Here is a 16,214-nt window from a genome sequence, read left to right as displayed (position 1 = left end):
CCGTTATAGCGATCAGAGCACTGTTTTACTGATACAGAGGTCCAAATCCTCTGCACTGCCCTATATATTAATACCCCAACCAAGGCAGAGTGATCTGTTAGCAACCCTTACACCCAAGGCATTAACCCACCAGACTATTCATTGCTACATCTCTGTCTCAGTGAGCCAACCATGTATCTCCTCTAAGTTTACGACAGAATAATGGCTGTCAACCAATGGGGTGTTCTTGGAGTCAATCCCTTTAATGGGGATTCCTTAAAGGGAGTCTATCGTTAAAATAGTAGGCTATTCTTCTCCTACCTTTAGATGTCTTCTCTACCCCGCCATTTGGTAGAAATTCCGGTTTCCTTCAGTATGCAAATGGTCGTTCCAGATGAAGATGGTAGCGGCGCTGGAGAGTTCTCTCGCAGCATTGGGGACGCCCCCAGTGCTGTTAAGTGTTGAGGACCGCCCCCAGTGCTGCGAGAGAACTCATTTGCATACTGACGAGATTTCCACCGAACGGCGACGCGGAGAAGACATCTAAAGGTAGGAGAAGAATAGCCTTTCTTAAGGCTATTCCTACGTGGTAGGCAGAAAAAATACTATTTTAATGATAGAATCCCTTTAAAACAACCCCTGTCCTTATAGACAGTGCCACCTATTTGGTGTAGGACTGAGGTTGGGCCCTCCAGTTATGATCACAACAAATCCTAAGAAATAAATCTTAGTACCCTTCCGTTGGACTATTGGACCCTCTGGTGCTTTTTCGGGCCAGTCCAACTTTACGCCTATGCATTGCTTAGTAGAGAGGAGCTGTGTTATATTTCACTTCTCTTTCAACTATATCTGCCTATTAGGAATCCCAAAAAACTAAAATGATGACATTATAATTGGCCCTTTATTTTAATAAAAAATATCCAAAATCATTAAAAAATCATGGGGAATGTGGTAATACATTAATACGTTCTACGCGTTTTCATGTTGATGTTTTGTTTGACGTCTTAACACTTTTTATTTTTCATTCTGGCTGCATGGTAAAGATTATACAATGGTGCAAGTGCATGGGCAGATCATGTAGCCAATGGTTCAGCCGAGACCCCAGGGTAAGTACAGAGTAGTGTGATAGATAGCACTAGATGCCAAAATAAGTTTTGGTTGGATTTTACGGAAACAGATATAAATGGGATCATAGCGTTGCTTGTACTCGCCAGTCAGACGTTGGTATCTATTTTGTCCTTCTATCTTTTTCCTCTCGTGTGCTTTGTTCTGTTTATTACCTCTCATAGATGGCAGATATACTCACGTATGAGAGACTGGGGTATCCAAAATAAGGAACAGTACATTAAACTTTGTGATATTATAGCTGAGCCATATACAGAAAACCACTGACATGTATGTATGTGACATTGCTCACAACTTGTACATGTACATTCAGTGGATAATATTGCTATAATCTCTTATAAAGTGGCATAACCCAATTCAAGTGAGTTGTGCAGCCATTCCAGGCATTACCCATGAATAAAAGTGGCCTTATATGTAACGGGTCCCTTTGGGGTTCACCATATCAGTCATGCCATGAATCCAACCCTATGTAGTGATTTCTGCCTGTGAGCAGAGCTTAATACGTGTCCCGTGTACACGGCTGTATGACTTTATAATAAACTGTGTAACATGTTTATAAGGGAAATATACTTTCTGATTCAGTATTCAGTTCGGTACATCTTGGACAGTCTTCTATCTTAACCTGTGTTTTAAAGGTTTATCTTATGCACATCTGAGATTTCCCTATGACTTGGAAGTCTCCACGTTTAAATCATTTTTTATTTTTTGCATTTTTCTTTTCTGTGCGCTATTGTAGTGTTTACAACAGGCTTTATTTATCAAGGCAGCCATTTCTAAAGGAGTCTGTCCCCAGAACCCAGCATATCAACTATATCGCAGATAGATAGATAAGGCCAGGTTTACACGTGAGTATTTTGGACTGGAATTTGATGCAGAGGCCGGCCGGATTCCGGTCCAAAAAACAGCTAGTGCACCGGCATCCAGTCGCAGCATTCCACTCCGGATTAGGCCCAAATGAATGGAGGGAGATGTTGCGAGAAGAAAGGGCAGCTCACTTCTTATTTATTTGTTCCCGCTCACGGAAAAAGGAAACGACCAGTTCTCATTGATTTCAATGGGAGGCTTTCTTTGAGCCGGATTCTAACGTGGATTCCGCGTCAAAATCCGGCCCAGAAAACTCACTTGTGAACCCGGCCTTACCCTTTGTGAGTCGCTGCCTTCATTGCTGAGGTATCACTGTTTGTGTCAATATTCAAATGATCTCTTTGTCGTTGCTCCAAAGAGTTAAGTGGCAACTCCCTCATGGCGCCAAAGAGCTCATTTGCATATTAAAAATGCAGCAATACCCCATCAATGGTGACACAGATTCACATGGAAAACACTGCGGTTTCAGGTGGGCTACCTGGGCTGATATGCTGGGTTCTGGTGACACTAACCTATCTACCTGGGCTGATATGCTGGGTTCTGGTGACCCTAACCTATCTACCTGGGCTGATATGCTGGATCTGGTGACACTAACCTATCTACCTGGGCTGATATGCTGGGTTCTGGTGACCCTAACCTATCTACCTGGGCTGATATGCTGGATCTGGTGAAACTAACCTATCTACCTGGGCTGATATGCTGGGTTCTGGTGACCCTAACCTATCTACCTGAGCTGATATGCTGGATCTGGTGAAACTAACCTATCTACCTGGGCTGATATGCTGGGTTCTGGTGACACTAACCTATCTACCTGGGCTGATATGCTGGATCTGGTGACACTAACCTATCTACCTGGGCTGATATGCTGGGTTCTGGTGACCCTAACCTATCTACCTGGGCTGATATGCTGGATCTGGTGAAACTAACCTATCTACCTGGGCTGATATGCTGGGTTCTGGTGACCCTAACCTATCTACCTGAGCTGATATGCTGGATCTGGTGAAACTAACCTATCTACCTGGGCTGATATGCTGGGTTCTGGTGACACTAACCTATCTACCTGGGCTGATATGCTGGGTTCTGGTGACCCTAACCTATCTACCTGGGCTGATATGCTGGATCTGGTGACCCTAACCTATCTACCTGAGCTGATATGCTGGATCTGGTGAAACTAACCTATCTACCTGGGCTGATATGCTGGGTTCTGGTGACACTAACCTATCTACCTGGGCTGATATGCTGGATCTGGTGACACTAACCTATCTACCTGGGCTGATATGCTGGGTTCTGGTGACCCTAACCTATATACCTGGGCTGATATGCTGGATCTGGTGAAACTAACCTATCTACCTGGGCTGATATGCTGGGTTCTGGTGACACTAACCTATCTACCTGGGCTGATATGCTGGGTTCTGGTGACACTAACCTATCTACCTGGGCTGATATGCTGGGTTCTGGTGACAGACTCCCAATAACAGAATTTTCCAACTATAAATGGCCACAGTAGCCATTATGTCTAGAGAACCAATATTCCTGAGAATGTAACCTGTTATTTACCAGAGACCACTGAAGTCATTGAATTGTATTGTGCTTGAAGGTAACAAGAATCGCCTTGAACGGTTTTTCATGCTTTTAAAGGGAAATTTTCACCAGGCAAAGCTAAGCCAAGGTTTAGCCATGGTTATGTGTAAAGTTACCAGTCTCAAATGATAGTCACTTCATTCAATAGAAGACCTGTGAGATGATAAATGGAGGGGTACGTGTGCCATTACTGCCTGGAAACTGGAAAACTCATGGATGCAGAGAAGAGAGCAGTTAACCATAAAAGATTAAAACCAGTCCCTTATTGAGGATAAAATAGGTATTAAGATTCTCACATTGCTCACATGCAAAAGATAGTTTCATACTTTTAATTTAGGGAATATATTACTCCTCCACAAGGGGGTGCATAACCCGGGTGCAGAACAAGCTACTATGGAGAATGGGAACAGACTGGGATGGCCACTGGCTGGTTACAAGTGGATGACAATAGGCAGCTAGAAGCTATGCTGGTTTCGAGATGGGGACAATGAAGCCATGGGGACTTCACTATCCAGATTGGGGGGGCAAAGGGAAGAACTTACAAGAGTCTTTTTATGGGATTAGGAAAAGGTGCACAAACACATAAGATTAATGTTAACCAAACCGTCTGATTTTGACAAGAATGGCCAAACATCTAATGTGTTATGGGGGCTATTCTGACTTTTATCCAACAGCAGATGTTGGAAGATAGAAGATCAGGCCTTATTGCTCTCGGGAGAGTGACCTCCTTCACTTTGTCTATCCAAACACATACATAGTCAGCAAGCCCAATGTACGGGTATGTGGAGGGCTCGGGAGGAATAGCTGTGTCTAAATTGTATGACCCACTATACAAGGTCCTTCGTACCTTATGGGGGTGTGATACTGCCATGGAGTCCTCTCTATTCTATGTCTGTCTCGCCCCCACAAGTTCACTCTGATAAATCCTCTAATTTAGTCGACTTCAAAACCATAAGGACACATATACCTTTGTGTATGTTGTAAGGGGGTGCAGCTCACACCCTAGGGCTCGGCAAGGACACAATTCACACCAGTAGTAGATTTAAAATCCAGGGGTGTTTATTTAGAGGCTTCTGCACAAAAATCACAGTACAAAGAAAACCTAAGCCTGTCCGGCTCTAACTGTACATCAGGATACCTCTCTAGCCTAGAGCAGGTCAAACATGTCACCAAATGTAGTGGCCAAACTGTACAGACCGTCCCAGGAGCGTTTTCGCTCTACAGGTAAGTTCACACTGAGATTTTTGGTCAGGGTTTTGAGGCCGTCATTGCCTCAAAACCCTGATCAAAAAGACGGCTCCATTGAAATCAATGGGAGCCACTCAGGAGCCGAAAGAGCCAGAAGAAACAGCTCCCGGAAAAAAGAAGCGAGTGTTCATTCTTCAGGCCAAGTTGCCTCGAATTCATTGGGCCTAATGCGGAGCGGAGCGTGCGGCTGGATGCTGGTGCAGTGCGGCTTTTGGACTGGAACCTGAGGCGGCGATCCAAAAAACTACGTGTGAACTTACCCTTACTGGCTGAAAAACACTGTCAGCCCTCCTTTTACCAGGCTTCCTTCCCCAGTAATAACCATGAGGAAGCCTCACCTGTGTGCACCTGGGACTATGGAATAAACCCATAGTGGACTAGGGTTGTGGACTGGAGGACTCCCACTACCAACCTGCACTCCAGTCCAGAAAAACCAGCCCAGATACTGAAACAAAAGAGCCTTAGCATAGCTATGGCATTCTCCATTCAGTTAGATCCCCTACATGCCGTATCCATGCCCTGGTCAGGTGCTCACCATGGTCTTTCAATAGGACAAAAATCAATATGTTAAAAATAAAAATGCAATGCATAGAACAACGCAACCCCGCCATCGCCTTCACCTGTGCAACTTACCTTAAGGATTTCCCAGCACTATTTTTTTTTATTCCTTTTTTTTTTTTAAACCTATTTTGCATTTAAAGGTGTTGTGCAAGATTTGATCTTGATGCCAGCCCCACTGCCCATCTGATATGTATGCAGTATACAGAGCAGGAATCAGACAGCTCTGTACACATTGTAGAGACTGGGTCACACTGTCACAGCTCACTTTCTAATAATGCAGCAGGACCCTGCACAGTGCACAGAGCCATCTACTTCTGATGGAGGGGTCTGTGTGTCAGATCACCATCAATCCTAAAGATCGCTCATCTACCTTTCATCAATCCTTTTAACCTTCTGCAATAACTGTCCTGGAAGTCAAACCAGAATGATTAGGCTCTGTTCACATCCCGTTATGATGTAAGGGTACTGTGTACACCAGGAAAGCTATGTGTCCATAGGGTTTCAATACTCAGTAAAATTATTATACGCCAAATTTCTATTTTATTTTTTTTTATTTTTTTTATAAACAATGCAACCAATAGGTGATAAACACCAAGGTACGGGATCAATCGGAGGTTTACTTATAACCTATACATTGTAAAGGGAGACGAGTGTGATGTGAACAGTCTATTACATTGTTTTTAGGAGTCTTTATGAACAGTATATATATAGTCTCTATACTGTCATAGGCAACATTCAATGCAATATCCGGCCTGATCCAGAGTCTTTTAATCCTTATGATAGTTTGAGTCATTAGACTGCTTTTTATAGAAAATAGATATGGAATACAGAAGCCATCCCTATAGTAAGTCAGCCTATACATCCCATGATGGAGCACACTATACGGTTCTACTTGTAAGCTTGTATGATGTGTGCTATGTTCTCTACCTTGTACTGTGTCTGTGCTATATGTAAGTCATATACATTATGTAACGTGTATCAGGTAAGTTACATTCAGACGCCTATGTCAGGTCATTTTCTATAATGAAAGGTTTGGCATTGTTTAGTTCTATAAAATTGTGACATTGTGGTATATACTATCTATACTAGTATAGGGTCTATAAGCTGTATACTCCTGCTTCCACCCCAGTAATGCCTTCATTGGAAAACGTGCTGTAAAAGAAGAACAGTGTATGTTACCTGTCAGTTTTTGTTCCCCCTTTTTCTGCTTTACGCTATAAATTTTGATTGAAAAATCTGTATTTTATATTTGTATAAAGGGAATGTATCACTTAAAAATGTATGGTAACTCCATTCACTACAACACGGGCGGGGATCGTGAGGAGTAGATCCTTTACATAGACCGATTATCAACCAAAGGAACCTTTGTAGGAATATCCCTTCCCAAATATTGTCCACATATAGGGTCCATTCACACGAAAGAAAATGGCGCTGAATTTGTGTGGAATACGCGTCAGATTCAGCACTGAAAAAAAGCCTCCCATTGACTTCAATGGGTTTTTTTTCTGATAGCCGAAAATGGGAGGCTTTTTTTTCAGTGCTGAATCTGACGTGCATTTTACACCAAATTCAGCGCCATTTTCCTCCGTATGAATGCACCCTTATATTTCCCATTCCTTTAGTAGCCATTCTTGGCTTTGGCTCAAAAAACTGCAACAATATCGCTTATGTTCCGGCTAGTAATCTACCTGCGTAAAAGGACGTGTTTTGTAATAGCGTATTGATAGCTTCAAATAAGTCTGACCTTTTGGTAGAGAAACTTGTATCACCATGAGACCCAAACCTGGCCCAAGTTATAATGTCATCCCCCATAGACAAATTGGCTGTACCTGTCTGATTCTGGCAGTCCCATAGACAGTGAATGGAGTCGCAGTGTATACTTGGCCTAACACTCCATTTGGATCCCTGTTCTCATGGTTGGTGGGGGTTCCAGCAAGAGGACCCAACTGATCATCCTGTAGATGGGTCAATCCAAGAAATATTTGGTCAACCCTTTAAGAAATATCATTTTCAGGTCAATGTCAATGGGGTCACTAAAAAGCCAACATCAAAACATCACCTATGAGAACTTGATGCCATCATACCATACAAGAAGACTCAAGTGTTACAGTTTTCCAGCCCTATGGAGACATTATTTGGGTTTGGTAGAACCTCCTAAGGTTCCGGTGTTGACCATACCTTGGTACCGTGTGCCATTACACCTCACCATCTTTGGTGTGATACATTCCCTTTCCTTTATATTTTAGGCTGGTGTTTTCTGACGGTACAATGCTGTTGTATATGACAATGACTATATTCTTTCTCCGTACAAAGTAGCGTCTCTTTATGAATAGCTATTTTGATGAATGTTATGGCATAATAATATTGGGGTGAAGAGAACCCTAAATACATATAAATCTCTACTCCCTGAAAATATGACAGACAGTCAACTGAGCGGCTTTTTGACTAACGTTACAGGAATTGCGAAGCGGCAGATAGACACCCCTATCAGAGATCCAGGTCCACAGAACAACGGCCTGTACTTGAGCGGACCAACTGCCGCTCCCGATCCACTGAACGCCCTGACTCAAACCTCATGAGGTCGATGCCTTCATTAATGACGGGAAGATCAGCCCCTCCTTCACCTGCCTTATCGAGGTGAAAAACCAACAATGGCTCAGCCTAATTCCTCTCCTCCCCCCTTTCCCCCTCCCCCACAGAATCACCATTTTATTTTCCCAGTAGCTCTCCAGTCTCTTTGTCATTCTTGGCTGATCACGTCTTTAACAGTAGATACTAACGTTCCGACTGCTGGCACACTACTTATATTCTCTGCTGGATATAATGGTGTGGATGCCATTGTACGTTGTTTACTAACCGTATTTAACTGCATTTGTTTTGTGATTATTTCTCATTGTTCAGGAAGCCTGGTTTTAACTCATAGAGCACACCCCATAACAATCACGTCTTCTCTTGCAGAGTGAGAACTTTGTTTGTCCTCATCCGACATTGCTTACCCAGCGAGTTCCATGTCATCCTATGGTCCTTTTAATTTGACTTCAGTATTAAGATTCTTGCTCTCCCGTTGTAGCCGTTAATAAGTTCAGAAAGCCGTATCTTGTCTAAAGAAAGCATTTGGTACAGCTTGGAAGACGAGACCCGCTTTCCTTCTGGCCTCGGAGATCAAGCTTGCATGGGATGTTTTCTTTTTCCAGCAGAAGATATAATTTTCAGCACTTATTAACCTATTATAAATCACTCAGGAGTCTACGGAGGTTATAAATGTCCAGAGACACCGGAAATCCTACACAGATGAAGCAGAGCTGAGTTTGTCATGTTTGCAAAACACGTTGAGGGAGATTACTAAGCTAAATGCACCAGAGTTTTGACTTAAAGGGGTGTTCCAAGCTTAAAATATTAATGACTTTGGGCTTGTTAGGGCTTGACACCCGATACATAGTGTGGAGAAGGAAGCAGACAGCTCCGTTCTCTGTGTAGTGGACAAAGCAGGTACTGCAGATCAGTTCCCATTCCCTTTCATGTTCTCTGATGTCGGTGGTATATCCTGCTAAAAAGCTCATGGTGTACTGAATTCAGCTTTGCCGGTATGCATCTCAGTGCCAGAGATATCGATGTTGGAAGTTTCTGTACCTGTATCCCTCCACTGTCAGATGGGCTGGCCTCACAGCTCAGTGTCATTGCTGGACTGTGAGGAATGCCCACCCGGTAGTACTCACCATAGCCTTGTACTGTCAGGGGGTCGTTCCTCACAGCCCAGCAATGACGCTGAAATTAAGGCCCGCCCTTCTGACAGTGGAGGGATATCGGGACCAAAACTAATGGCCTCAATATCTCTGATAGCTCTCAGTGCACTGTCAGCCTTCTAGCAGCATGTAATACCGCCAACGTCAGAAGACATGAAATGTTTTCTTTAAGTGAGTGCTAAGCTGCAGCCACTCTATAGATAACAGTGCTGTCTTCTTCCAGCTCCATTCTCTGTTGCATTTAGCTTACACCATGGTGTAATCTATGGGTTTACCTTGGCAAGCATGTGAACCAAACACAGAAGCTTATCATAGGGATCAGATTAATCTTAGGCCTAAAGAGTTAAATGAGACAGTCTGCTCTTCTACATCAGAAAACTCAAGAGCTTCATTTATTCTGAAATGTTTCTTGGTCACATCAATTCATAATAGGTGCTTTGCATAGAGCTCAGAGTTTCAGTGAAATTTTTAGATCAAAAGAATTCTAAATGTTATTAAAAAAAAAAAAAGTTGTCTAAGGTTGGAAAAAAAAGCTTCTGCTTTTCATCCAGAAATAGCACAGTCCTTGGTTGTGTCTGATATTGCAGTGCCATCATTGTCTGTTGGTTGTGTCTGGTACTGCAGCTTATTGATAGAGCTTAGCTGCAATTCCTAACATAGCCTATGGACAAGGGGGGTGCTGTTTTTAGAGACAAAAAAAAATTGTATTTCTCTTTAAGCATTTACTTGAAGAGTGACTACACTATGCCTTGCTGTAGTCATGTGTGTGCACCGTGCCATAGCTATAGAAAAGGCTACTCATCGGTATACACGTGACCAATAAACATTACTATTCAGATGCAGATGGAGAGAGAACAAATATATCAGAGGATAAATAGATAGATATGAGATAGATACATAGATAATGAGACAGACAGATAGATGGATATGAGATAGATAGATAGATAGATAGATAGATAGATAGATAGGAGAGAGCGAGATAGATATGAGATAGATAGATAGATAGATAGATAGATAGATAGATAGATAGATAGATATGAGAGAGAGATAGATAGGAGATAGATAGATAGATAGATGATAGACAGATAGATATGATATAGATAGATAGATAGATATGATATAGATAGATAGATAGATAGATGATAGACAGATAGATAGATAGATGATAGACAGATAGATAGATATAGATAGATATGATATAAACAGATAGATAGATAGATAGATAGATAGATATGATATAAACAGATAGATAGATAGATAGATATGATATAAACAGATAGATAGATAGATAGATAGATAGATAGATAGATAGATAGATAAGAAGGTAGGTAGGAGGTAAGTGGATGGTAGGCAGAAGATAGATAGATAGATAGATAGATAGATAGATAGATAGATAGATAGATAGATAGATAGATAGATCGATCTCTTCTCCTGGTACATGCGCCTCCCGTAGGCCTCAGACGGTGTCAGTCCGGTACATGTACTTGATGTGATTTATAATGGTTACTCTGTGTCACCACTGTTCTCACCATCTTAATTAACTTTTATTAATTTTGTTAATCATCATGTCCCATTACAGCTTCTTTACTGTAATATTAAGTATTAACCTGTCGGATGAAATTGTCTCTATGTAATAATTCCACAGAATGCTGACCTGTGATTATTGGCTTTCTCTCTTCTGTGTCCACTGTGCTGTACCTGTGCCAATGTCGCCACCAAATTGCAGAAATTTACATAGTCAAACCAATCTGTTTGGAGGAGAAATATTTTGGTTGATTTTTTTTTTTCTTTATTTTTTTAATTTTTTTTCTATTAAAGCCATAGTCCCCATTTTATACCAGAGTTTGGTATATTGATCTGATCCTGTACGTAGAGCGGATCTTAACTGTGTGCCATTTGTTTAAACATATGTCTTCTAGGGCACATCCGCGCACTGGCTCTGTTCAGACAAGCCCTTCAAGCACCCCATTAGCAGGACGGAGAGGCCGCCAGCTACCACAGCTTCCGCCAAAGGGTTCGCTGGACCGAAGTAAGTGCACATTTTTCTGAAGGTAAAATCTATTGGTGGATTAGATCTAATTCTCCTATTTGAAGAGTCTGAGAGCAAGGCTCTGGTGCGTGCCCATGCCACGCTGAAGCAGTGTGATCTATTTATGCCTCTCTGTGATCCCAGTACTGCATGCATCATTCTGTCAGATGGCCGTGTTTCTTATCTGAGTGTGTCGCTAGTTGCTTTGCTGGAATATTCACCTGAACGTTTAGAGGCTGATTATTTTGTGTCTTTGTATTTCTTGGCATGATGAACCTAAAGTGTTTTCCATATATAGTTTAAAGGGGCTAAAATATTGATGGCCTAACCTAAAAATGGATCCCTAGTATCAGATCAGTGGGGGCCTCACCCCTAGCACTCTATGAATAAGCTATTTTCAGCAGCTGATACACAGAGAATGGAACAGGAAGCGGACAGCGCTGTTCTCGGTGTAGTGGCAGAACTGAGTCACTACAGCTTAGATCCCATCTAAATAAATGGATGCCGATCTGCAGTACTTGGTCTGACCTCTTTTTAGAGAACAGCGCTGTCTGCTTCCTGCTCCATTCTCTGAGTATTAGTTGCTCAGGGTTTCTGGGTGTTGAATCCCCACAGATATGATACTGAAGACACTTATCCCTAGAATAGATCATCAATATTTATAGCCACCCAATAATCCCTTTAAATAGGTTTATTAAAGTTATCAGCCAATATTTTAATCCATTTGGGTTTGTGTTTAGTGACTCTTTAATATTCATGAGAATACACGGGTTATCCCTTCAGGGGGAGGTATACGAGGCCGATTTTCTGTCTTGATCAATATAAGGTTGGTGTGACCGTATCATGACAAGCACCAATAAACCTGCCGAAAAATAAAGCTTAAAGGGATTTTATCATTAAAATCACATTTTTTCTCGATCACACGTAGGAATATCCTTAAGAAATGCTATTTGTCTCCTACCTTTAGATGTACAGTAGAAATCACGGTTTTCATGTGTGTGCAAATGAGTTCTCTCGTAACACTGGGGGTGTGCCCGAGCTCTCAAACAGCACTGGGGGCATCTCCAGCGCCGTCTCCAACTTCTTCAGGAATGGGCTCTTCACTCACTAAGTTCCAGAGCTGGGTTCAAGGCCTCGGGCAGAGCAGACTGCGCATACCCACAGGCCACAAGAAAATTGCTGCTTACTTACTACTAAGTGGCCATTTTTCTTGTGGCCGTGAGCATGCACAGTTGGCTCAGCCCGAAGCCTAGAACCCAGCTCCGGAAGAAGATGCGTGAAGAGCCCGTTCCTGAAGAAGTTGGAGGCAGCGCTGGATATTTCTCTCGCAGCATTGATGACGCTCCCAGTGCTGTTTGAGTACTTGGGCCCACCCCCAGTGCTACAAGAGAACTCATTTGCATACTGACAAGAACCGGGTTTTTAACCGAACAGCGGGCCAGAGACGACTTCCAAAGGTAGGAGACGAATAGCATTTCTTAAGGCTATCCTGATGTGTGAACTAGAAAAAAATTATTTTTAATGGTAGAATTCCTTTAAGGCTATTCCTACGTGTGATTGAGAAAAAAATGTGATTTTAATGGTAGAATCCCTATAACAGGGCATTCCTCTACCTCCACCGTTGAAGCACCAACTTTCAGTCACATGACCAACTCTGGTCTACTCTGTGGATCTGCAGCAGGAGTAGAGCAGAGTCAGTGACATCACATAGAGGAGGAAAACAGGAAACTTCTGGCATCTCGCTGGCCCTGGAGGACTAGCCTATATGGTAGTAATAAAGCTTATCCACTGCTGTGAATACATTGGTAAGCTTTACTTGTCCCTGCACAACCCCTTTAAAGGATCTGCATCGCTCAGCTGAACGTCTTGGCCTCTTTGGTATATATTTCGCTCCGTCTACCTGCATGCTTAGTAGTGGTGGTGCAGGGTGTTACAGCTTTCTTCTATTCACTTAAATAGGACAAAGGTGCAATACTCTGCAGTGTCACTACTATACTTTTACTATAATGGGCCAACCATGCAGCATATGGAGTGATTTGAAGAGACAAATTGGCCTGGTGCCTCGTTGTTCTAGTGATCTGTAGGGTCATAGCAGTCGGATAGTCGCCATTCAGACATTGGTGAGATGGTCGACACCATTGTTAGGGGAGACAGGTCAGGTCACTACTAGTACAACCCTCTGACGCATACGAGGAACTCTCTATGTCTTGTACATTGTAATATGTTTATAAATTACTAGTAGGTTTTTATGACATGACATTAAGAACTTGATAGAAGATCTATTGGCAGAATCTATAGTCGATGACTTGTCTGTAATTCTCCGCTAGTCTTCCCTAAGCGATGCCTTAGTGCTAAAGAACCTAAACCATGTGTACAGAGGCATACTGTTATCTAAGGTCAGGCTGGAAGGGGAAGTCCACTTTTCACCAGTCCTTTTTACTCTATGGAAGATGTGCAGATCAGGGGCAGGCCTATACATACCAGTTTTCCCCAAGATCAAGGTACAGTATAGCCATGTCTGAAATCAGCAAACATTATGGAAACCATCATTCCCAGGAATTACTATAGAGATATGAGAAGTGTCCGGTGTCTAATCTTTCCTTCTAAAGCATCGCAACAACCATTGAAATCAATAAGCCCTTCATTTGGAGTTTGGAGGAGACAGGTCCTTCAGCAGATGCTGTTTGCAGCAGTTCACCATTCTGATAGAGGGGTCCTGAGCCAACCGGGTCCGTAAACAGAGGTTGCCTTAGAGGGACAGCTCCTTTAAGGATAGGAAAATGATAAGAATTCAGCAAGATGATGAACTTTGAAGAACAGCTTCAGTATAAATATTGTATAAAAGCCCAAAGAGAGTTTCACAAAAGAATTCACCAAAGACCATAGTACAGGGTCAGCATTAGGGTTGGGCATCCTGCACGGGAGCATAGGAAGCATCACATGTCATTTGTGGAGGAAGCACCGACATCATCTACTTATTAGCATTACTTTGTACATGTACATTTGTCATATCTTTTATTTTTGCACCTATACACTTTTTCTACTTTTGATCTCTCTTTTTTTTTGTTAACTTTAATAAATTGTGGTGTTATTACGGTACATAGGACACAAAGTACTTATTTCCCGTTTGTAGCGCCAGGTGGAAGTCCAACCAGCTGCTGTCAATGGAGAAGCAGATAGTAGAGTTTTTGGAAGTTATTGCCCTCTAATAATACTATAAGGGTAAGTTCACACAGGTTTTTTTGGTGAGGATTTTGAGGCCGTATCCGCCTCAAAATCCTGACCAAAAAGACGGCTTCCATTTAAATCAATGGGAGCCGGTCAGTTATTTGTTCCGGCTTCTGGAAAAAGAAGCGACCTGCTCATTCTTTCAGGCAGTTTCGCCTCACAACATCCGCCTGAAGACACTCCTTCCTCTCGACTAGGCCCATTCATTTGGGCCTAATCCAGAGCAGAGTGCATCGGCATCCAGTCGCAACTACCCGCATTTTGGTCCAGCCTCCGCCTCCAAAAAACCCTGTGTGAACGTTCCCTAAGGGAACCTTCACACGATGTAATGCTGCGCTCATTCTGATCGTAAAAACACGTTCAGAATGAGCGCGTAAAAAGCAGCTCCCATTGACTTGAATGGGTGCCGGCATACGTGCGCTCCCCATTGAAATCAATGGGAGGCTTTTTTCCCTATGCTTTTAATGTATAACGCGCATAATACATTGAATGCATAGGGAAAAAAGCCTCCCATTGATTTCAATGGGGAGCGCACGTATGCCGGCACCCATTCAAGTCAATGGGAGCTGCCTTCTACGCGCTCATTCTGAACGTGTTTTTACGATCAGAATGAGCGCAGCGTTACATCGTGTGAAGTCTCCCTTAGGGTATGTTCACACAGCGGAAATGGAAAAGGAATATTAGGTGCCTCAAATTCCTCTTCACTTTCCACCCCTCCAGAAAACAGAGTGGTTCGGGGGTTCTATGGCTGAATCATTGAATACAATGGGAGGCAGATTCGGGTTGTGATTGGTGCTGCTCAAAATCGCAACAAATTTCCCTGTGTGAACATACCTTAAAGAGGTGCAGGATTATTATTATTTATTTTTTTTAAATTAGAGCAGGGGAAACGAAAAAAACATGACTTTCCTTGGTGCTTCAGTGCCTCCCAGTGTTGCTACTCCTGGACAACCCCTTTAAGGAGGACCCATTCAGCCCACCATGGACTGTGTTACCTCCATATTTCACCTGAACTGAGCTCATAGTATCATTGTGATTTATGATGCTGTGATTTATATGAACTACCAGCGGTGTATTGTCCCATGCTGAAATGATACCTCCAGTACAGGAGAGTAGAACCCCAGTTTAAGGGCGTATATTGGGTTGAACTTTGGTACCGACGCCGGTTTGGTAATATAGTTTCTCTTTGCAGTCACAGTCGGCGCCATTTACTCTTCATGCCTTATAAGACAGATTAACTCCATAGTGGTAGAAGTTATTCTTCATTGATTTGCACCTTGAAAGGTCGTGTATTCATGTGACTTGCTGTGTTGCAGTACTACTGCGGACTCTCTGCCAACAATGTAATTGGATTTACATTAACCTTCAATTTTTTAACTAATTCTTAAACATTTTAAGTGTAGACCGCCTGCTGCCCTGCTCTATTATCCCATCGTCCCCACTCTTAAAGGGCACCCTACTAGTCATAGCAGTAGATTAGAAAATCACCATGTATACAATGTGTTATTGTAGCCTCAATAATATAAGTGCGCCTGCACATACAAAAAGAATAAAAAATGGCAGCAAGCCAAAGATTAAGTAGCAAGTATGTCTTGAATCCAAGATGATCCTAACCTTTGAAGCTTCAAAAGAGTAATCCCTTTGTAGGTGGTGGAAGTAGCCGCCGTCCAATTGGATTTACACCCATATTCTGGGAAAGTTGTTATTGTGGACTTTACCTTATATATGCGCCTACACATAGTAATAGCTAGATTGGTGACCTTCAGTTTTAGATCCAGCAAGTGAAGCTTGCTAATATTTAGGGGAAAAAAACAGCAAACTGTGAAATATCTTGTTCATCGGTTACTACATAGATG

The 16,214-nt window shown here is 42.4% G+C and overlaps 1 protein-coding gene across 41 annotated transcripts in view; it reads left to right on the top strand.

Annotated features, from left to right (window-relative positions):
• The window catches only part of RIMS2 (regulating synaptic membrane exocytosis 2), a 478,194-nt gene that overhangs the window by 330,062 nt on the left and 131,918 nt on the right, over positions 1-16,214 (top strand). For 21 of the 41 annotated variants that reach the window (XM_075270181.1, XM_075270178.1, XM_075270180.1 and 18 more), the window contains 3 exons: positions 1,023-1,085; positions 7,816-7,995; positions 11,021-11,130. In XM_075270181.1, the coding sequence (XP_075126282.1) occupies positions 1,023-1,085; positions 7,816-7,995; positions 11,021-11,130 (353 nt within the window). The remainder of the gene's footprint in view (positions 1-1,022; positions 1,086-7,815; positions 7,996-11,020; positions 11,131-16,214) is intronic. The other 20 variants (XM_075270195.1, XM_075270190.1, XM_075270210.1 and 17 more) reach the window with 3 other exon arrangements.

This window comes from Leptodactylus fuscus, chromosome 4 (genome assembly GCF_031893055.1).
Source record: "Leptodactylus fuscus isolate aLepFus1 chromosome 4, aLepFus1.hap2, whole genome shotgun sequence".
NCBI classification, from domain to species: Eukaryota; Metazoa; Chordata; class Amphibia; order Anura; family Leptodactylidae; genus Leptodactylus; species Leptodactylus fuscus.
Note: the sequence above shows the minus strand (reverse complement) of the source record. Positions and strands in the feature narration are given on the sequence as shown.